The sequence below is a fragment of the Lampetra planeri genome, chromosome 33 (assembly GCF_965212315.1).
Source record: "Lampetra planeri chromosome 33, kcLamPlan1.2.h2, whole genome shotgun sequence".
In the NCBI taxonomy this organism is placed as follows: Eukaryota; Metazoa; Chordata; class Hyperoartia; order Petromyzontiformes; family Petromyzontidae; genus Lampetra; species Lampetra planeri.
In genome coordinates this window covers 6,112,452-6,136,239 of record NC_136139.1, presented here as the reverse complement: position 1 = coordinate 6,136,239, position 23,788 = coordinate 6,112,452, and the positions used below count along the sequence as shown (strand labels likewise).

Here is a 23,788-nt window from a genome sequence, read left to right as displayed (position 1 = left end):
GGTTGCTCGGTCAATGGCCAGGGTCAACGGCGGCGTGGTGTATTCCGCAAATATGCCGACTGTGAGGGCGGGCACAAGCCGGCGTGAGTAGGTTAAACGTTGAGTTTTATAAGGGCACCACGGGTTGACCAGCCCCTCCCCACCCAGCCCCACCCCTCCCACTCCCCACCCAGCCCCACCCCACCCTCTCCTCCCCTCCCCACCCAACCCCACCTCTCCCATTTTTGGATTCACGACGGACGGACACAATAATCCCCTGTGGGCTGGTGTAACCAGGAGGTTCCTACCAGTATTGACACTGCTCTAATCTATAAACAGCCCACGAGAGGGCTTCAGGAGAGAGAGGGAGAGAGTTCATGTGGTTTTGCTTTTCCTGCGTTGAAGAAGCGCCAGATGATGGGGGGAGAGCGCATGCTGTCTGAAACTCGTTGTTTTACAGGCGGCACTATTATTATTATTCTGCCGCGATGGGGACTTTTCTTGGGTCACTTGTTTTCTTCTTACATAGACGTGACTAAACACAACAACCTCCATTCGCCACTAAGTGGCGGTGACGTCACCACGACGCTTGTGCCAGGCCATGTGCACCTTGAGGCTGCCACGTGAAGTGTAGAACGCCCGCTGGCAGGAGGTCACGGGGCAGACCCAGCAGGTGCCACGGGTCGACTGACTGAGATGACCGAGATGACTGTCTGATGCACCACCTGTGCCCCCTCCTACTGTGCCAACTTGCTGTGCTTTATCCACCCGGCGCTCCGCTCGTTGTTGTGAGCGTCACACAGGCGCGCACATACACACATACACACCCCGACACGAGGGTTGTAACCAGAAGGTCGGGTTTATTTGCAGAACCCTACACCGCGTTCTGTCGCAGCCCCGCGCTCGACAACTTGAACATTTCGGGTCCTCTGTTATAACAGTTACCGGCAGCCCTTGGTGATGCATCTTGGCCACATTGAACAATTAAACACGCTCTTGGACTCAGCGTGGAAAACTCATATACCCGACCACACAACGCTGGGGTCAAGCATAGGTATCTCGTCGCATATAGCGTGGACTGCTGCTTATATTATTAATTTTTTACATAGCACCTGCAGCTCAACAGCATTGAGTCTGTAGATGTGACGCGCGTGCGTTGTGTGTGTGTGGCACAGCACAGCGCAGCGCGCGCATGTATAAGTCGTTGTTGACGATGTCCCCAAAGAGTGATGACACTGATCGTGATGATTAATAATTATTTTATTGTCATCAACGTCGTCGTCGTTATCAGTTCACCTGAAGTTTTCGCTTGATTCGTTTTTTTTTCCTCCACGCGTGGATACGTTACGATGTTGTCTAGAGATTGATGTTTTTTTTAATCTCTGTTGCTGTTTTTTAATGCTTTCTATGTAGTTTTAAACGATGTTGTTTTGACACCGCAACCTTAACTGCAATGGGGAGGAGCAGGCGTGGTGGCGGCCGTGTATGTGACGATGCCGATGAGTCTGACACGTGGCTCTCATCGGCAACGAATACCCATAGCTCAGATATCAGATATCTCTGTGTGCCAATGTGTGTGTGTACATCGTGTAAAATATCTCTCTCCGCGTACCTATATACGGCTATCTCCAGGTTAAGAGGTGTATTTATGTGTGTGTATACATCTATGAAAGCACCTGTATTCAGATTTCTACGTATACACAAGATATACTATTTATGCAAATGGGAAGATGTCTTTCCCAAGATCTCTTTGTGCTATAGTACATTATAATTTAGGGAAAGGTGTCTCTCCCTGGAATCACACAATTGAAACACTACACGCACACATATGTATGCTGAGAGGTATGTATTACAAAGGTCCCTATGCATATATTATATATGGGCAGATGTACATAAGTACACCACCATTCTGTATATCACACACATAATATATGTGTGTGTAGTGTATAACGTATGACACACACATAAATGCACGTGTAGAAGCAATGGATGAGTGAATGCATGCACGCATGCACACACACACGGATGAGAGGAACGCACACGGCTAGCCGCCTGCAACCCCCAAGGAGCAAAGGTCTGGGTTCGATTCCTTTAGAAGCACTTGCGATGGACGATGGATGGACCCGCCTCGTCGTACTCCTGCTTGGTGATCCACATCTGCTGGAAGGTGGACAGCGACGCCAGGATGGAGCCTCCGATCCAGACGGAGTACTTGCGCTCGGGAGGAGCGATGATCTGAGGTTTCGGGGGAAGAGACGCACGATGGGAGAGAGAGGTGAGTCGCGATCAGGTCGGGGCTTGGGGTGGAGGCTGGGGGAGTGCACGGGGTGGACGGGAGCAACGGAGGGACACGGGGAGAAGAGAGATACGGCACGCAGAGTGGGGGAGAGGAGACACGGGACATGGGGAAACGGAGAGACGGGGAGGCTAAGAAAGAGGAAGGTGAGAGAGGGGGGAGGGAGAGAGGAACAAGGAAACGCCGGGGCATGGGGACACGGGGAGAAGAGAGATACGGCACACAGAGTGGGGGAGAGGAGACACGGGACATGGGGACACGAGGACAGGGGGGGGGGGGATGGGGACGCGGTGCTCGAGGAGGAAAGAGGTTAAGAAATACCGGCACAGGGAGACAGAGCGCGATGTGTGGATACAGAGGGATGCGAGGAAATATCAATTAATGTTAATTACAATGGCACTCTACAGCTCTTGTGTTAATCAACTGCTGGATGAAGCCACCGATGGCGACTGAGTGGGAGTACGAGATGTCGTAGTAGCGCCGCCGGTGGTGAATGTCAGCCGGAAGAGTCACCGAGACGCTGTTACGCAAATTGTTATCACGCCACATCCATATTGCCCCGGGTCGCTTATAAGTTAGACTCATCCTGATCTCTTGAGCTCTCACCTGGTTCAACAAAACTTCACACTACTAGATTACAAACCGCCTTTATTTCGTATTATAAATGTTCAGTTGGTGTTCCTGCGACGCTGCTCATCTCTCACCTTGATCTTCATGGTGCTGGGGGCCAGGGCGGTGATCTCCTTCTGCATGCGGTCAGCGATACCCGGGTACATGGTGGTGCCACCGGACAGCACGTTGTTGGCGTACAGGTCCTTGCGGATGTCGATGTCGCACTTCATGATGGAGTTGTAGGTGGTCTCATGGATACCCGCGGACTCCATGCCTGTGTGTGCGTGCGATTGCGTTGTGTGTGTGTGTGTGTGCGCGAGCATACGATTAACAGTCACGACCACCAATAACCCAGCAAAACCTGCCACCTACCTACACGATCACCACTGTGTGTGTGTTGGCTATGGGGGGCGGTCGACTAGCGGTTAATTCATGGCAAACAACAGCAGAGATTAATGATCTGAACCAGTCCAAGGCCACCCCTAGGACGAATCAGCCTCAGGTGAGTGCCTGATACGATCTATAAATGTCGCTACTAGGGAGACAAAGCCGGCCGAGCGTGATGTTCACCACCCATCGTTTCGTGTCGGCTTTCTATAGGTGCTCGCTAACAGCACTTGCCCTAAGAGCCTGTTCAGGCTATACGGGTTTTTTGTTTTTGTATAGTCTGTGTGCGGAGAGCAGTGGCACAGTGGATAGCGCACTGCAATACGAAACGGGCCGCCTGGTATCCACCCTATAGCCAATAGTTTGAGTTTATTTTGATTTGTTACATGGATGATGGTCCCGTTTCGCCAGTTACCCGGCTGTTTCCACGGGAGATCCGTGGTGCTGCGTGAGCACAGCATATCCATAATGATGATCAATGAAGTTAAATTTCTATCATCAACATTCTGATGACGATGAATATTCAGCATATGACGGCAATGTAATTGATCATGATAACGATGATTGCAAAGTAATTGATCGTGATAATGAAGAATCCACAATTGGTGACACATTTTGTTTCGGTCATTATGGACATTGAATCGATGCTGATGTATACCAAATACATAATGACCACGATGATGAACGGGTGATTGACTCAATGAAAAAAACAGCGGGTCACTGACTAATGAGCGAGGGTTTACAACAAAGAACGAACGAGCGAGCGAGTGCGTGGCCACTGACCGATGAATGAGGGCTGGAAGAGCGTCTCCGGGCAGCGGAAGCGCTCGTTGCCGATGGTGATGACCTGCCCGTCGGGAAGCTCGTAGCTCTTCTCCAGGGAAGAGGAGGTGGCGGCGGTCGCCATCTCGTTCTCGAAGTCCAGGGCCACGTAGCACAGCTTCTCCTTGATGTCACGCACGATCTCACGCTCGGCTGCGGGGGAGGAACAGGGACGGCGGCGGTGGTGGTAATGATGATGATGATAGTGGTGGTGGTGGTGGTGGTAATGATGATAGTGGTGGTGGTGGTGGTGGTAATGATGATAGTGGTGGTGGAAATGATGATAGTGGTGGTGATGGTAATGATGAGAATTGCAGTGGTGGCAATTATGATGATCGTAGTGGCGGTGGTGAGAGTGAAACAGGGGTGTCAATGATTTACATCAAGACGGACGAACAGAAATACATGAAGTCGGACGCGTGGACAAACACCCACTGCCTCGCACGTGCGGTTTCAGACAAACATACAAAGACACCGACAGACGCGTGTAGACACACACGCGTGCGTGCATATACGCACAGACACACAAACACAGACATGCACCGGGATACGCGCACGTGTATACACGCAAGCACACAAATGAGTGGTGATTATTGGATTAATAATAATGATGAGTCTTCATCTAATAATTATAGTCGCGATGATGTACTGTATATTGAACTACTGCGTATGTCCATTAAGACGAGGATAATGATGTCATCTCAGCCAATGATGACGATGTTTTACCCCAATGACAGTGAAATCTATTGAAACGATGATGATGATGATGATGATAATGACGATGTTCATCAAGTTAACGATTATGTAATTTAATCCAGTGATGATCACGACGACGACGACGATGATGATGATGATGACGATGAGGATCTCACCGGTGGTGACAAAAGAGTATCCGCGCTCAGTCAGGATCTTCATCAGGTAGTCGGTGAGGTCGCGACCGGCCAGGTCAAGGCGCATGATGGCGTGGGGCAGGGCGTAACCCTCGTAGATGGGCACGTTGTGGGTCACACCGTCACCGGAGTCCAGCACGATGCCTGCGCACAGGTGACAAGCGACCCGTCAGCACCGCACAAGTCCGCCACCCTGCTGCTTCTTACGAACACCTGATGATGATGATGATGCTGGTGCTAGTTGTAATCTCCAGTGAAACGTCGTACGCAATTGTCTAAATCGTGCTCGCTTTTGAACCCCGCTCCGCCGCTTTTTCTGATAAAGCAAATCAATTGACACATTTGCTCCCCACCCCCCCCCCCCCGTGACAACGCGAATCGATTGGCCCTGCCGGGCGGTGGAGAGTTATAAGAAACAACTCGACATTGTACCCACACGAAGATCTGACCCAAAATAAACTATTTTCGAATCATAATATCGGTGGCGAAAGCCTCGGTACCGTGCAAACGCATAGACGAGAATTTTGAAGCAATTGTAAGCATTGGCGTCAACAAAGATGAGTGAAGCGTCGTCTCACCGGTGGTACGGCCGGACGCGTACAGGGACAACACGGCCTGGATGGCCACGTACATGGCGGGCACGTTGAAGGTCTCAAACATGATCTGGGTCATCTTTTCACGATTGGCCTTGGGGTTGAGGGGGGCCTCTGTGAGCAGGGTGGGGTGCTCCTCGGGGGCCACGCGCAGCTCGTTGTAGAAGGTGTGGTGCCAGATCTTCTCCATGTCGTCCCAGTTGGTGATGATGCCGTGCTCGATGGGGTACTTGAGGGTGAGGATACCGCGCTTGCTCTGCGCCTCGTCACCCACGTACGAGTCCTTCTGACCCATACCCACCATCACACCCTGCGCACCACAAGAGGAGGAAGGAGGAGAAACAACAAACACACAGAGTTTTTACTTAGAACGTTCAAGAGGAGCAGCGGTGATTCACGCGATGTTATTCTCCTGCGCCCGGTACGCAGGACGGTTCTTGGGTTCGAACCCGGACCCTGACGATACCTGTTGTATATTTGAGGATCGCGTGTTCTCGCTCTCTCTCTCTCTCTCCCCGTGCTGCTCGCGTGGATTTTTTTCCTCCGGTTTTGACGCCCTCCGCATTTAGAATCAACGCGCGTTTAGATGATTTTGGTGCTGCTCTAAATCCCCACGTGTGACTATGATGATGGTATCAGCCTCTTTGATGACCCATCGTCACGTGTAGCCAGGTCGCCTCTGTAAACGAGCTAACAGCTCAGTGGGCTTTACCTGGTTAATGAAATTGTTTTTATTTCTGTTAGTGTATTCATTGGTCCGCACGGTCTTAACACTCTACACGCAGGGGCTTATCCAAAAATACCGAATTGTCATTCAACGTCGTGACATTCGGTCCTGACAATTATGCATCATCAAGCGGCCAGGAGGTGGCAGTACGGTACAACAATTCAAGTGTCCAACCCGTCGCACCGCGCGGGGCTGTTCGCCGCGTGATGCGACCTATCCCCGGGTCGAGAATTACTCCGCATCGAAATTAAATAACGATACGCGCAGAACTCTGTTCCGCGTCGGAACGCACGAATAAGATTTATGTTTTAGCCCATCAGCCGGAACAGGCTTGCCGGACCAAGTCATGAAACTCTGGACCAGGTCTCGACCTTCTGGGTCTCATCAGCAGAGCTATAAGCTCGTTAAACGAATTCCACATTGATCGTGTATTTACAATGCGGGCGCCCCTTCTGAAAGCGAGTCTCGAAATTCCGTGAGACTTTCCCTATTAACGCTTTTAAATGCTCAATATAATTATGAATACTCTATGTAATTGAGTATTACGGACATCATTTGGTCAGTGTGCTCAACTCCCTGAGACGTGTTGCCAAGTACTCCCCGTGCTTTTGAGATGTTGATGACATTTCACTTTTGTAGTTTACAGCACCCGTTAGCAAGGGGTTGAGAGGGGGGCAGTGCAGCAAAAATAGATTTGCTGATCTCTCTGTCCTGTCCCCTTCGCATGCTCGCGTTTCATCATTCCACTTGCCACGTGTGAAATGTATAAGCACACATATATATGTGTGTGTGCTCAAGACCCTGCATCATCTGGAGCGCGCGATATGGAAAAGTAGAAACGCGCTTCTGTCTGCAAGTGGTGGTGCCCCTTTGCGCCATAGTCTTCTCAGGACGTGAATAATTCCAATTGGGGGTGTGGAGGGAGTGGAGGGTGGGTGGGTAGAGACAGCTGTGGGGGTCAGGGATAATTTTAGTTCTGGGGGGCGGAGTGGGGAGGACGGGGGTTGGGGGAGTGAGCGTGGTGGTAAAAGGTCACTTAAGGGCGGGTGGCTGTCCCTTCTCGAGCTACCAGCCCTTACAAGTCGACACGTGCGTGTGGCAGTGAGGCCACGTGCCAACTCCACCGTTGGTTTCATCTTTTTTTAATGTAAGGTATCAATCTCTCAGCTGGTGACTTTCTGCCTCGAGGCCAACTGGGTGATTACCCCCAACAATATCGCTTACAGCCCCTCTCGGACGAGTAGGGGGGGGGGGCTATATGACCATACTTCACCACTCTCGGTCAGTTCCGAGTTGACGAAGACGTGGGCTCATGGATGTGGAGCAACAACAATTGATTGCTGCAGCACTGCCCCCCTTTATTGCCCACCGCTTAGCCTCGCGACAGCGTTACGGGCGCCTTGTTGAACTGGGTATCGGACCCGGGATTGGTGGGAATCGTCAGTGTGGCTCCACATCGGCGCCGGTGCGATCGGTCTCATCGCTGGTTGACGATCACCGGGCGAGCGTGTAATCACGGTACCCCGACACCCGCAACTGCGAGCAGGTATTCGCCGGTCTTGCCGATCATCGGTGAAAATGTGCACACGCACAGTTCATCCACGTGGCTTCTATTGATATCCCTTGCCGGCAACAGGTGCTCGCTAAAGGCTCTTGCCTCGACAGTACCACGGATTGTAAAGCTAAAACAGGGAGGTCAAGGGAATTGCATCATTATTGGGGGTGAGAAGGGGGGGGGGCGGAGTTGATGGGTGGGTGACAGAGCGGGTGAGGATGGGGGAGTGGGTTCGGGTTATGGGGGACGAGAGGTGGGAGGTAGTGGGGGGGGGGGGACTGGTGATTGACAGCTACATATGCAGTTGCCTTCTTACTCCCTTATAAAGGGACGTTGAGAAACGTCGGCTAATTTTGGAATCGCGAGCAGTCGGAGCATGTAAGGCAAGCATGTAAAATCGGCGCTCTAAGTCGGTCTCCTCTGGAGCAGATTGACGATTCACAATGCCATATTATCATCATCAATGTCGTCGTCGTCGTCATTATCATTAAATGTGCCTGTTATGCAACACATTATTTACACTTTTGGTTGCAAATCAAACCCTTCTGGGAAGTTGGATCATGATTTTGAATTAGTATCAGATTAGATAGCCCGTTGATATTTTTTAACACTAAATTATCATTCGGATGCACTCCCAGAAGGCCGCGTGGATGATTGATTTGGTGGGAAAAAAAACCCCTAAACTTTTACTTGTTACGTGGTGCGACAGAAACGGTCAGGAGGCGTGTTGTGTCTGGTTATGTCATTGACATTTAGCCATTTCCCCCACCCCACTTTTATGTGACAATGATGCGACTACTAAAACATCATTTATTTAAGCCAGGAAGAACGATACCGACACAAAATAAACCGAGACTGACTCTCAAGGCAATTTTTCGTTTGCAGAAGGGTCATTCACCATTGCTGATGAATATGATGATGTTACAATAATATGATGATGATGCTACAATAATATGATGTTACGATAATATGATGATGTTACAATAATAATATGATGTTACGATAATATGATGATGTTACAATAATATGATGATGTTACAATAATATGATGATGATGCTACAATGTTACAATAATCGCATGTTCTATTTAATGCACGTATTTAGGTGTTACGTAGTGTTGATTGATGGGTGGTGGGTGGCGGGGAGGGTGGGTGGGGGTGGCAGATGGGGTGGTGAAGGTTAGATGATGGGAGAGAGTTGGGGGGCAATCGGGTCAGATTGCATTGACGGCTGGTGGATGGTGGAGGATGCTGGTGGAGGCTATGGAATTGTTCCGTGGTGGATGGCGGCGGGGTGGAGGTTGGGTTGGTGATGGGGGCATGTGGAATTGATGGAGGGGGTGGTGAGGGTGGGAGGAGGGGGGGCTGGAGTGGCGGGGAGGGGGTGGTTTGGATAGATGTGTGTGGGTGGCATATGTCGCGAGGGGGGGGGGGTAGGTGGGAATTTACAGCGGAGTTGGTGGCATTGATGGGAGGATGGGGGGCTGCAGTGGGCGGGGGTAGTTACGTTCGACGTGGGTGGCGTTGTGTGGAGTGGGGCCGGTTGGAGGTGTGAGCGTGTGGGTGGGTGCGGTGGCATTTGATAGGGGCGATGGAGAATTCAGGGATTCGGTGTGAGAGCCATGGGGGGGGGGGGGGGGACTGACCTGGTGGCGGGGCCGGCCCACGATGGAGGGGAAGACGGCGCGGGGGGCATCGTCTCCGGCGAACCCGGCCTTGCACAGACCCGAGCCGTTGTCGCACACGAGTGCGGTGGTCTCCTCGTCGTCACACATGGCTGACTTCTGGACAGGTCACGACACCTGCTCGAGACGGGTGGGGAGGGGAGGGCACACAATTGAGTGTGTGTGAGACAGAGAGTGTGTGTGTGAGTATCGGAGTGTGTGTGTATTGTTAGTTGGTGTGTGTGTGAGTATCGGAGTGAGTGTGTGTGTGTATTGTTAGTTGGTGTGCGTGTCTGTGTAGTTGGTGCGTGTGTGTGTGAGTATCGGAGTGAGTGTGTGTGTATTGTTAGTTGGTGTGTGTGTGAGTATCGGAGTGAGTGTGTGTGTATTGTTAGTTGGTGTGTGTGAATATCGGAGTGAGTGTGTGTGTATTGTTAGTTGGTGTGTGTGTGAGTATCGGAGTGAGTGTGTGTGTATTGTTAGTTGGTGTGCGTGTGAGTATCGGAGTGAGTGTGTGTGTATTGTTAGTTGGTGTGCGTGTCTGTGTAGTTGGTGTGTGTGTGTCTGAGTATCGGAGTGAGTGTGTGTGTATTGTTAGTTGGTGTGTGTGTGAGTATCGGAGTGAGTGTGTGTGTATTGTTAGTTGGTGTGTGTGTGAGTATCGGAGTGAGTGTGTGTGTATTGTTAGTTGGTGTGCGTGTCTGTGTAGTTGGTGTGTGTGTGTCTGAGTATCGGAGTGAGTGTGTGTGTATTGTTAGTTGGTGTGCGTGTGTGAGTATCGGAGTGAGTGTGTGTGTATTGTTAGTTGGTGTGCGTGTCTGTGTAGTTGGTGTATGTGTGTGTGAGTATCGGAGTATGTGTGAATATTGGCGTGTGTGTGTAAGTATTATATTCTTGTATGCGTGTGGATCAGCGAAGTGTTTAATTCCCAGCCATAGGTAACGTAAGTGGAAATTGGAATCGGAAACTTATCCTGGGCGCGCCACTAGGTCATCTCAGCCTTAAATGAGTACCATGGTGCTTGATGTGAACGTCGCTGAGTGGGGGCGAGTGGAGGTATTGGGGGGGGGGCACACCCCCCCACCTCTTCTACTGTGACGGCTCTAACAGCTGTTCGCCACAGGATTTTTTGTCCAAATTAAATAATAAACCGAAGAAAATCCGCGGCCCTTGTTCGATCCACTGCTGGATAAAGGCTTCCTTCTCACGCCGTGCCGCTCGCGCCGGTCGTTTGGTGTGAAGGCGGGTAGCAAAGGATGTGGGATCATAGACGGAACTTACTTGTTTTTTTATTAACAAACATTTGTCTCTCGTTAAAGTTCTGCATGTGCCACGGAGGAGCGGTGGCGCAGCGGTCAGCGCGCTGCGCCATGACAGATTATGGAAATTTTATGAGTTCGATTTCCGGTCACGGATAACATCAGTGGCAAGTGAGAGCTGAACTGGTCCTGGGCCTCCCTCCCCCACTTCCCCAACCGGCAATGTCCAGTGTGGTGAAGTATGGTTAAACAACACCCACGACTGGCACAGCGTCGGGATGTCTTCATCCAGCAGTGGGTTGACATAATTATTCATCAATCATCTCAATGTTAGTTCAACAACATCAATAATGAACGCTTTTTGTTGAAGAACATTTTAACAATTTTTTTTTTAAGTTTAATGTTGTAAACTTAATTCACATTCTTCCATCAATGTTGCTATTTAGTATGAATTATGACGGTATTTCACGGCGGTCCTTTAAATCACAGACGTATCTCAGGGAGATTCCCCACCCGGGGTCTACAAAAGAACAGGATAATTGAATTAAATCCGATTAAGTAGTTGAACGAGTGATTGAATTCAACGACTTATTGACGACGATACGATACTGAATTCACTCGCGGATGCTGGGTCAAGGGAGCCGGTTCTCATTGAATAATTCCCCGCGTTCGCTGCACGCTATGGACCTCTGGAGCAGGCACGTGACAGCAAAGTGGCCACGAGCCATAGCAGAAGGTATCCTCTCATACTGGATGTGGTGTGCCGGGTGCAACACGATTTTTTGTTGTTGTTGTCTCGGGCCACCGTCCCGGACAGAGCCGGCTGAAATGAATCCGCGAGGGATAATTGAAGACTGGACGCTAAAAATAATGTTGCCAACTCCTAATAGGGCTTCATCAGCTACGTGCAGGTCTCCAGAGAGCCATGAGATATCAGATCCGTTTTTGGAACAGTGCTACCGGCTCTACGTTGCATTTTTATATCATTAAACATTTTACATGTATTTCCCCTCCTAAGAGAGTGGTGGTACAGCGGCTTGCGCGCATTGTGTTACGAATCTGAATAGCGAATTTGATTCGCTGCCACGGCCACCATTCTGAGTGGCATCTAAAGCCCTTCCTGCATCTTCGCCTCCACCACTGCTGTCACCAACCCACACTGACCGGAGTGGTGAAGTATGGTCAAACAAATCCTCATGACATACACGGCATGGGAGGCCTTCATCCAGCAGTGGATCGAGGAAGGATTATGTTAACTTAACTAAAGTTATTTAAATGTTCAAATGACAGCGTCTTAATTCTTGTAGAGGTAGTACATTATACTGTGCCACTTTATTTAATCATATTCGCATAATCGAATTCGTCATTTAAATCATAGATTACAGATTTAGATTCAAGTACAGTCGCTGTGTTTAGCGAAAACAACCAATTAAACAATTCATTTAAATGCTGGTTGCTGTAAGTCACTTTACTGCATAGAATCACAACTTATCGCGATCGAATTTTTACGTTTTGTTATACGTGCCATCACAACATTTGTATTTTTGAAATGACCACCTTCATTGCAATTATCATCATAAATCGCACCAGTAGCATCGGCGTCATCTACGTTCATTGCCTATCGCTGCCACATTGCTGATGCCACAATTTAATTACTGCCGGCATAACTATTGTTAATCAACTGAAGCTTTTATGACTGCAACTATCTATTTCATTCTAACACATTTCACAAACAATAACCCATTGAATCAATCAATGTTCGTGCCATGTATTTAATCACCGTGGAATGGTTACAATCAGACGTGCAAGGGGTGTGAGGCTCATTGAGATGTGGTGGCATTTAAGTGAGAGCCATTATGCATGCAATTCCTTATCCCTGTCACCCAATAGGACACAATGCTACTTATTAACCGTCGGTGCAGTGGTACCGGGTGTGTGCACGTGTGTTATTGCACGTGTGTGTGTGATGTGCATATAGGTGTGTGTGTGATGGGTGGATGTGTGTTGGCGTGTGTGTGAGATGGGTTGTGTGCAGACACACACGTGTGTGTGTGTGTGTGTGATTTCACTCACCGAGTGGCTGATTGCAAAATGTGGGGCCTTGATGGACCGCGCGGGCAGTAGTGACCGGTTGACCGCCGGGGTCCAGGTTTTATAGGGAGCCAACGCGGTGGACGAAGAGAGCAAGATACCACCCTGTCAGCCCAACCCTCTCCAAACCCACCCACCCACACACCCACCCACACACCCACCCACCCACACACCCACCCAGCTGCCTCCACCTGCCCCCCCCCCTCGTTCCCAAACCCAGCTGTATCTTCCCACACCCCCTCGCTCCAACTACCAACTCTCCGCCCCCATCTCGGGGCCACAAGCCCCCACGACCACCGTGCCAACAACCATGGACCTCTTGATGTTCCATTCTTTTTGACTTCGTGTGATGGGAAAAGCCGATCAATGGGACGTCTGGTTAGGCACGCAACTGGCACCAACCCATTATCCAGATGGACGGAATCGTGGGACGCATGAAACGTCAAGAACCAACGCCTCACCATCACTGACCCAACAGCAGAGGTCCCCTCTCTTGTTCTATGTATGTATGTTGAACTTATTTTGCATCGTACGTGGCCAACCGTGCTAATCGGAGTTGCGGGGGAAGGACAACTAAACATACAAAAGCAGTTCTAGATAAATTAGTTTGTCAATCTAGATGATTTAAAAGCGCATAGCTCCCGTGGCTTCCTAAGATCGGAAACAAGAGCGTTCCAGACGGCCGCAGAAGCGCATCTGAAAGCGCAGCGCGATGCGGTGACCACCTTTGACGGTTGAATGGACAGCACTTAACCGAATCCGCACAGGACACGGGGCGATGTGGCCATACGTTCTAGGACATGGAACCTATCGTATGACCTTGCTGACTTCATCAAGGAGCATAAACCAGCATGGTTAGCCAGTCTCCCGCGCACGAGCTTATTTCATCGCTCCATCTTTGCGGTGCGGAGGTCTTCCACGCAGAACCCAATTAAATAGATAATCCACTCAATGGCTTCCCTGAGATGCTAAGCGGAGACATTAAGATCTGAGTGTGCAGGTTGTATGTATGTTTAACTTCTTTCACACCGTGCGTAGCCAGCCATGCTACTGGGAAGGGTTCAGAGGAAGGACAACAAACTAAGCACAAAAAGCAGTTCTAAAGAAATTCGTTTTCAATCTAGATGATTTAAAAATGCATAACTCCAGTGGCTTCCTAATCAAGTGAATGAACAAAATGCAACCGATCGACTCTTGCATCCTTGGGCAATCCGTCTCAGCCGAGTGACGGTTCTCTTCCACCAGTGTCTTATCCGCGGGTCCGAGGATGGCCGATGGGGCTGATCATGAAATCAACAGCCATCTGTAGTCGCAGTTCGGCCGCCGCGTCTCTCCGAGGTGGCACGGTGGATCGTTGATTCTGACCCTGCGAACACGCTGCTGTTTCTACAGTACCACTTCCCTGCCTTTCCTCCTCCCGTTGCAGGGTTTTCCCAGCGCTGAGATCCTTGCCGTAGACTTCTTCCTCCGCCTGGGACGATCCTGCGCAAGAGTCCTCTCCCCCACGAGTTGGCGTCGACGATGTCCTCCTTCGCGTTGTTCCACGAGGAGGACCTCCTTGAAGCGATTCGTCAAGCATGAGGACACCTCGACTCGTTAAATGCTAATGAAAGAGTCACTGTAATGAATATGTGAATGGTTGATGATGATGATGATCATGAAATGTCCATTATAAGAGCAGGTAAAAGCCAGAAGTTCAGAAGTTTATTGCCCGAGTAAAGCCCATTCATTCATTGAGCTACACGCGGCTTTGTTAAGGGTAACTCGGCCAACAGACAACAGCGGTAGCAAAGGTTTACCAATTGCAAATGTTTCAATAAAAAAAGGAAATCATAACAATATTGTCTTACACACAATTATGTTGTGCATTCACACTTGAAACTTTGTGATCTCAAGAGTGTGTTTTTAAGGGAGTACACAGATGGCATCGTGGATATCCCAAAAGAATAAAAAGACAGCAGACGGCAGAGCCGTCTCCCAAGCGTGCACGGCGAATCGGGGTAACCGCCCCGGGCCCCGCACTATGGGGGGCCTCGCGCTTCGACGTCACGGTGTCCGATCTAATACTTCCGGTTTAGTTTGAAGGCGTTGGGGGCCCACACAGTGGGGCGCCTCACCCAAATATGGGGCGCCGCGGTGGCGAGATGTTAACTACCGCGCCTCGTATACAGGAGGTCCGTGGGTTCGATCCCGATCCTTATTCCTGTATATTTGGAGTTTTCACGTTCTCCCCGTGATCGCGTGGATTTTTTTTCCGGGTACTCCGATGTTTTCCTTCCATCAACATGCGTCTCGAGTATTTGGCTGCGAGACATTTCCGCGTGGTAACGCCACTTGGTTGACTTTTCATTTGTGGCCAGGTCGCTTCTGAAAAGGGAGCTGTATAGCTGAGTGGGCCTTGGCTGAGAAAAAAAAGTTGTAATAAAATTGTTTACATCAGTACTCCTGCCAGATAGTCTCAAAACTTTGGAACAGCCCCAGTTGCTTTAAAACGCCCATTGAACCGACTCGCTGAATGTGACCAATTCACCCGGGATGTGGTCACAAAAGCTAAGCGGAGTTGAGCCTGTGCAGTGCTTGAATGGGTAACCGCCGCAGTGCGCATTTGTAGGCGCTGTGAGCAGTAGATGCCAGAGCAACAAAATGCTACGTGGTTCATGTACCTGCCACACTTCCATCATCAACCCGCGGTGACTAGCGTGGTGAAGTATGGTCAGATAAACCCACACGACCTAAACGGAATGAGGTGGCCCTCATCCAGCGGTGGATTGGCAAACGGAATTTATATGATGAATATAGATGATCAAGAGCCCACTGGGGACCGTCTTTCTTTCAACAGAGACCTGAGTTTAAACATAAAGAGCAAAGGGCTGACTTAAAATAACCGTGCCAAACAATAGAACGCGGCGCAAATGCAACACATTTATATTTACAATAATGAGATTGAAGCTACAATCTGCGGCCCATTGTGACTCCGTTGAACCATTATACAACTGTGCTGTGTGATGGTGGTGGTGGTGGTCAGCAGAGGGCTGACCAGCAAACACAAATCCATTGCAGTTGAAAAATGCCATTGTTGTACTGCACTTATATGAGACCAACATCTGTGCTCAACCGCCTTCATCATCGATGTATTTAGACTCGTGTGTGTTGTAGTGGGCTCGCGAAAGACTTCTTAGCGATGCTGTAATTCACATTCGTTTAATAAAACAATATAATCGATTCTTGAAATGTGATCCTGAACTGTCACAGTTACATCTCTGGAAGGATGAATAGTTCCATAGTGATTAAATAACGATAATCGTGATAGCTATGATAGCCGAGATTTACCCAGACAGATCAAATCTTAGATAAAGAGACCATAGACCAAAGAGCTTTGTAAAAAATAAATACTAGTAGCCGTTAACATTTATTTATTGTTTTAAATTATGTATTTTTCACTCAATTATTTTGTTTGTGAATCATACGCCCACGTTCAGTGGGTGCTACGCGCTCTCACACGATCGGCAACGACACATTTCAGAACGAAAAACTGAAAAGTGCGCACAGAAGCGTTGAAGAGAGGCACGGCTTGGAATTACACTGCGAGACGGAACGGGGGACCGCCTGGATTAGAGAACATGTTCTGGTGAATGGCATCGTTTTGCTATGAAACAAAAAAAAATAGTGGGGCATGAACAGGGCACGTCACGGCCAGAAGGGTCGTGGGACGATGGTAAAGAAGAATAGCGGAGTGGCAACTGAAGATTGGAACGCGTCCGAGAGGACCTCGACTGAGTAACAACGAAAGTCGTTCACACGCAGCGTCACAAAAGGTGGCACCGGCTTTGGGGAGGCCCTCCATGCAGCAGTGGATCGATCGTGGGTGATGAGTGATGCTGAATTCGTAACGGCCTTCAGCCACTCTCACCCCTTTAGCGTCGCACTCCATGGGAGGCGAGTTACTTGGTTCGCTAGTTAATGGGAATCGTGATTATTTGTGAGTGTTTGAGAACGAGACTCAAAGCCATGGAGAACATTCTGCTGGACCCTGCCCCGTGAGTCAAACCAATCAACCTCTGTACTCAATACTAATCATTTACATTTGAAAGGCGCATTTCATCCCTATGCGCCGTGTATTGAAAGTTATGAAAGGAGAAAATAAACAGAACCAGGGTAAGCGGTCAATTTAATTTATGGCAGGGCCCAAATTTCAAAATATAATTAATTGCATTTTCGTTCACCTATGATAAGCATAGACTCAACTATATTCTAGTGTTTCCAGCCCACTTCGAACACCATTCGAGTTACATCGACTACTTGTTATGTTCTATATTTATTAGATGTATCAACGTAAAGTTAGTAGCACTGCTGTGTTACGTATAGTAACTGGATCATTGACAGAATGAGAGATAATTGGATTGGTTATGTTCAATAAATGACTTTAAACCTAATTTCCTGCATCGTACACAGGGCTTAGGATCTCGCTGAATATATTCTGGATAGTTGGTAGACTACAGAAGGCATGTGACTAATAGCCACATCCATAGCGCACTGTATACTTGATGTGGTGTGCCGGGTGCGGAAATATTATCCGGTCGCGGACTCGGATCGACTCGGCTGAAATTGAGCCCTGGTCATAATACGGCGCAGTTGACCAAACGTACGGGCAAAATATTCCCCATTTTAGCCGAGTAGACCTCTGGGGGAGGCCGCTGTTAGCGAGCACCTATTAAGGCCAGCAGCAGCCGCACACACACACAGAGGTGCGCAAAGGGGAGATGGAGGAGGGTAAAAAGCACAGGGCTGGGAAAGTCGGGGTCGGAGGAGAGGACCGGGGGGTTGAGAATGTGGACAGTCCATGCTGGTGGCCCTACACACTCTCTCTATCTCGTCTTCTTCGCCTCCCTTCCTCTCCCTCCCTCCACTCCCCCCCTCTCTCTCTCTTGGCCGGCACAGACACTCCGGCCTGCCCAAATTTGGCAGGAGGCATTGCGTTCACAGGGGAACCATTCATGGGCAGACGGGCACTCACCAACGCACAGATCACGGCCCATGTTTGGACACACCTCTGCCCTCCTCCTACCCCCCCTCTCTCTCTCACACACACACAGACACGTGCTTTCTCACATTCACATACGCACACACGACGGGCTATATCTCTGCACACTATTCTTCCGAGCACAGCTCGCTCACAGATGATCCTCCAGTTTAGCTCGGTAGACTTTTGAGGGCAAGCGCTGTTAGCAAGCACCTCTTAAGGTTTGCACAGTGTGCGGTGCATGGGGTGCGGTGGTCAGCACAGTTCAAACAGGCGCATAGGTCCTCAATTTAAACCAGGTGAAATCCTAGAGATGAAAAGACACTTTCAAGGGAGACCTGGGAAAGAACATCAGTATACACCAGCATATGGATTCGTAACACACCAATAGGGTCAAAACATTCAGGAATAAATACACGACCTTTAAACCCACGGACGTTTGACTCCCCAATTACGAATTAAAATTGTTGTGGATCTAGGATGGGCCCAAACCATGTTCGGATACTAATTGCCACTGGGGTGACCACGGATTCGAAACTGGGCTGCGTTTGCACACACACACGCGCGCGCGCGCGCGCACGCGTGCTGCCATGCCTTAGTTTGGCTCTGTGAGCCCTCAGGCATGTTTCACCGACTGAACTATTTCAAGCTCATCCAAACGTACAATATCTCACCGCACATTCGCTACAATCTCATGCAGACTCGGCAACGGCTTTTCTTTTAACTGAACACGAGCGACGTGAACACACACACACACGAAACCTTCGTTTGTGTTTATTTAATGTGCCTTGTTTAAATAAACTGCGCCGAGAAGTCAAAACGTTTGCGCCGCTTCAAAACTAAGTGTGATGTTTATTTAGCCTCTGGATAACCGTTTCGTGCAGATAATTTACAACGGGGCTAAACATTCCGACTCCGGTAGCTGCTACTGGATGTCACTTTGCGTTTTTCTCGTTATTTGTGGCAGTAGCCGAGAGAGGGGGGGGGCCCAAAGTGTGGACTCCAAACGTGTTCTTTCCCATAAGCGGACCTGGCAGCGTTGAACATCGGTTGACGATACTGTACTGATGAGACCTAATAACGTTGAAACCAGACGACAGCTATTTCTGTCGCCCTCCTGCTGCTGCCAGTCGGTGCTAACATCTGCTCACATTTTTACTTCGATGGTGATCCAAGACGAGAGAGTACCACAATGCAATTCTTCAGGAACTGCTGACGGTTTTGTTTTTTGTTGTTGTTGCTGTTGCAAAATGCACAGAGGATGTGGGATTTGTTTTGTATGCTGTTGTTGTTGTCTTTAGAAACGTTAGGGTTGTTGTTGTTGTTGTCTTTAGAAACGTTAGGGTTGTTGTTGCTTTTGCACAATGCACAGAGGCTTTGAGATTTTTTTGTATGCTGTTGTTGTCTTTGGAAACGTTAAGGGTTTTTCAGCCTGCGCAATTTTTTTCTGTCATGCTAGGTTTTTTTTTCCTTCTTGTTATTTACAGATCCGATTGCGGGATGGGCTCTGAGTGGGATGCCTACCGGTTTAGACAACTGGGATTGAAGGACAAATTCAAGTTGACAAAAAAACGGTGGCGTTTCCACGATCTGCGGTGAAAATCACGCGAGTTGGGTGGCTCTGTAACACAATCACATTTCTGAGTAATACTTTCCCAGAACGATTTGTCATTTTAAAAAAAAGTCCAAGAATATTTCCCACCCGCCTATGAACGTTTCTGAGAGTAACAGAGTTGTTTGGTGACGTGCAGCATGCAGGCCAGGCGATATCGGACCCAGAGGATTTGGACCGCAGCGCCAATTTCTTAAGGAACCATGTACTCGTTCTCTGCAATATTGAATGTTTTTGGATTTATTTTGTTGTTGCAGTGCTGATTTTTATTCTTCTTGCGTACGGCTGATGGTTGTTGCTCTGCATCTACAATTTAATATTCAGGTGGTCAAGCCAGCCAACCACTTCAGGAGCAGCGGAGCGTATCGCTGTGATGTCTCCGTCGTATTTGTCGATGGGGCATTGCGTCGTTATACGTTGTACGGTCTGTTCTGGATGACCACAGTCGCACACTACTGGAGAGTTTTTAATTTCCATTTGCGCATCGGGTAATCCACATCTACTGCCATTGTTTGTGCAGTGGATGCGATTTAGGGTGGACCGTGAGACTCAGTGGAAGATCAAAACCCGAGGGATCTTCTTCTGCGTTCGTTGCTGTACTCACGCACCGCCACGGATCTCGCCTCGAAAATAGTTGGGAAACTGGCTCAACGGGATCATCGGTGTAAAAAAACAATTAATCTTCTTGGTTCTTTCGGTAAAGTCACGTAGAAGGAAAGTAATAAAATAATAACAATAAAACATAATAAAATAATTCTCATGACGTTTCGGCCACAACGCAAGCAGCCGTCCTGGTCTGTTGGGGAGACAGCGTCAGACTCTGTCTCCCCGACAGACCTGGTCTTCACCTGAGGACGGCTGCTTGCGTTGTGGCCGAAACGTCGTGAGAATTATTTTATTATGTTTTGTTTTTATTATTGTATTACTTCCCTTCTACGTGACTTTACCGAAAGAACCAAGAAGATGAATCCCTGCAGTCACGAAAGCTTTAAATCAAAATAAAACAATTAATGTCAAACTCAATTCATGAGCAACTCGAGTTGACAAACAAGATATGGAAACGCACCACCGGGACAGCCGCGCGCGTCGTATCTACTACACGGCTCACGTAAACTGGGCAGCAGAGGTCTAAGTGCATCAGCGTTTGCTCAATGTACGTTCTGCAGCACAAAAATAGCAACAAGGATGGGATTCGTGTGTAGAAGAGCGCTCAAGGCCGCAAGGACATGAGTTTAAATCCTGATCGGTTATCTCAGCACTGCACCACCACCAAAGATCCCCCGTCTAGCCTTAACAGACTGTTGGGGCAAGTGCTGTCAACGAGCACCTGTGAAGTCCAGTACGGTGGCATACGATGTGGTGGGTGGGTGGGTGACCAGCACCACGCCCGACCACCTATGTCTCTCCAGCAGCGATTTACACATTTGAGGATGAGTCGACCTAGGGGGGGAGGGGGCCCAGGACCCGTTCAGATAATCGTCACTGATGTTTGCCGTGAGCGCGAATCGAACTCTGGTCGCCGGGTTTGCAGCGCAGCACAGCGCCCTGACCGCTACACCACCGCTCCCCACCACCATCACCATCCCTCAGGGGCTCGGTCAATCGAGTGCCCACATATGGCGAGGCTGCACCAATTTGTGGTGCGAGATCGACAGTTGTCTGTCGTCGTGCTAAATTAAGGGGAAAACAGGCCTAAGCCACAGGAATTTGTAATTTCCCTTGCTGGCTCAGGAATGCCAACTGAGTTTAGAAGTGCCCTGTGCTCAACAACAACAACAAAAACGGACACACTTCTAACTTTTATAACGAATCGGCCGACCGATTGTGACTATTTTCAGTACAAATTTGACAATTGACGCTTTAACTTTCGTGGCGGGCGCTTTGTGTGTGTGGTGATTTCTTTTTGCTGACTTCTTGCCAGGTACCCATCGCAAAAAGAGCTTTATTACCTGCTTAAATAAAGGTGAAATAGGTAAATACATATCGGTGGGGGAGGGAGGCGGTAAAATCGGGTGGAAAGAAATCCGCGGAAGCCCAAAATGGAACTCCGGATCACATCTCGGTGAAGCAATTGTGCAGCACACGTGGAGGCGGGCATTGCAGTGTCGAGAATGGGAGCAGCGTCAACTGAATTAATAGCAGCTCCGTGTCCTTTCTAATTATACCGCCAATGCCAAAAGGCGGCTAAATATAGCGATTCTGCACGGCAGAAGCGATTCGCTTTGTCACCCTAAATAGTATTCAGACTGTGCAAGGATGAATCGCGTCACACGCCTGGTCACCTACCAGCCTCGCCTGGTTCGTGTCCTATACGTGCCCCACTCATTGCGCTGACAAAAAAAAATACATTTGGTCCGATGTTTTTTGTTGTTTTGGTTATACCATAAACGCGCCGGTGTCTTCATATCACCAACATTGGGGCGAATCGGATCACCAAGCGGCCGTTTGATCAACTCGTTAACAGGCCCCATGTAATGCGGTGTGTGCGTGTGTATCTCTGTCAGTCAACTCATGGCACCCTGGGTCTGTCCCGTGACGTCTTGCCAGCGGGCGTTCGACGCTTCAAGTGGCCTTAAAAGTGCACCTAGCCTGGCGATTGTTGTTGTTTTGTCGAGCTTATTTCTCACCGTATGAAGCCAACCGTGGTAATCGGAGGTTAGCGGGGGATAAAGGACAAAACATTTAACTACTTTTATTCGAATGACATTATGGGATCTTTAACGTGCACCTCGGAAGCAGACTGAGTATTTAATGGTTAATACGCCCACCGTATTAACCAGGGAGACCTTACGGATTCAAACTTATGCAGAAAGTGGCAAACGTGCTACTGCTGTTGGGCCACATCATTGCCTACGTGTGGGTGATAAAGCGTACACGTGTGGGCTACAGTGTGTACACATGTGGGCTACAGTGTGTACACGTGTGGAATACAATGGCAGGCTGGGTGGGATTGTTGATCTCTCCAAACCAGTCCCCGTTTCACGTGTTCAGACGCTGCGTAAGTGCACACTCACATTACGCAGCAGACCTTATGCTCTTGATAATAACGAGATGAACACTGGAGCGCGCGCTGACACTGACTTATAAACAGCAAAATGTGCAAATTGCGACCATGAGATCGTTCCACCCATTATGCATTGCATCTCACGTGACATCTGCGCACTGCGTTTGTGATTTTAAAACATTTTAACCAGCTAAGGCCACACGGAGCTATATAGCTCTTTTTTAGAAGCCACCTGACCACAAATAATAACTCAACGAAGTGGCCCCCTATCATGTAGATATTCATAGCAGGCAAATTATCTCAATGCATGTTCATTCAAAATGTGGAGGGGAAAGCCCGGAGAAGAATCCACACGACCACAGGGAGAGAGACGCAAACTTCAATCACACAAACGTCAGGGTGGGAATCGAACCCACAACCTCCGACATACACAGGCGAGGGTGGTGACATCTCGCCACCGCGGCACCGTTGTGTGCGTTGCTCATAACGTGATGGCAATGTGGGGTGACATGCACGGCACGATGTAAGGAGCGAGCGATCCTATGGTCACAGTCGTGCGCATTGCCATCTGCAGGTCCTGTGCGCGTGTGTGGACCATTCGTATTGTCACGTTTCCAGCCCGCACACACTTCTCTGTCTTGCCCATTATTCACTGGAAGTATCCGAATTTGTCGAAGGTTAATTGATAACAAGCGGGTGGCAAGTGCTATCAGACTAATGTCGCGAGATGAAGTGTATATATTCAGAACGATCATCAGTGGAGCAGTGTACCCCCACTGTTCGTGTCCCAGTGGTCCCAACATCATTATGGTTTACCCAGGAATAGACGCATTATCTTGCTGTCGCGGTTGTCAAAATTAGCTTCTATCGGTCTTCTTAGTTTTCATCCCATGGCCAATGATTTATATGTTGGTGATGTACAGCACCTCGAGCACCTTGCAGAAACACGCCCTAAGAACGTCATTAATTATTAATATATATGGCATAACTACTACGAAGGGTGCCGCGGTGGTGAAGACGTTAACTCCATCGCCTGGCATTCAGGTCGCGGGTTCAATCCCAACCCTGTCGCCTGTATGTTTGGAGTTTGCATGTTCTCCCCGTGGTCGCGTGAATTATTCTCCGGGTCCTCCGGGATTTCCCGTCCATATTTAGAAACGTGCGTTTAGAGTATTTGGCTGCTATAAATTTCCACACAAGCCACTTTGTCGAGCTATCAATCGTGGCCAGGTCGCTTCTGAAAAATAGCTATACAGCTCAGTGGGCCTTACCTCGTCA

The 23,788-nt window shown here is 49.1% G+C and overlaps 1 protein-coding gene across 1 annotated transcript; it reads right to left on the bottom strand.

Annotated features, from left to right (window-relative positions):
• Positions 1 to 819: 819 nt before the first annotated feature.
• On the bottom strand, positions 820 to 12,982 carry LOC144729686 (actin, alpha cardiac muscle 2). The gene is made up of 7 exons (XM_078610117.1): positions 12,857 to 12,982; positions 9,507 to 9,662; positions 5,565 to 5,889; positions 4,969 to 5,130; positions 4,058 to 4,249; positions 2,980 to 3,161; positions 820 to 2,214 (listed from the first exon to the last, which is right to left on the bottom strand). Exons 2-7 carry the CDS (start codon positions 9,633 to 9,635, stop codon positions 2,071 to 2,073), a joined length of 1,134 nt encoding a protein of 377 aa, XP_078466243.1. The 5' UTR covers positions 9,636 to 9,662; positions 12,857 to 12,982; the 3' UTR covers positions 820 to 2,070.
• Positions 12,983 to 23,788: the final 10,806 nt, after the last annotated feature.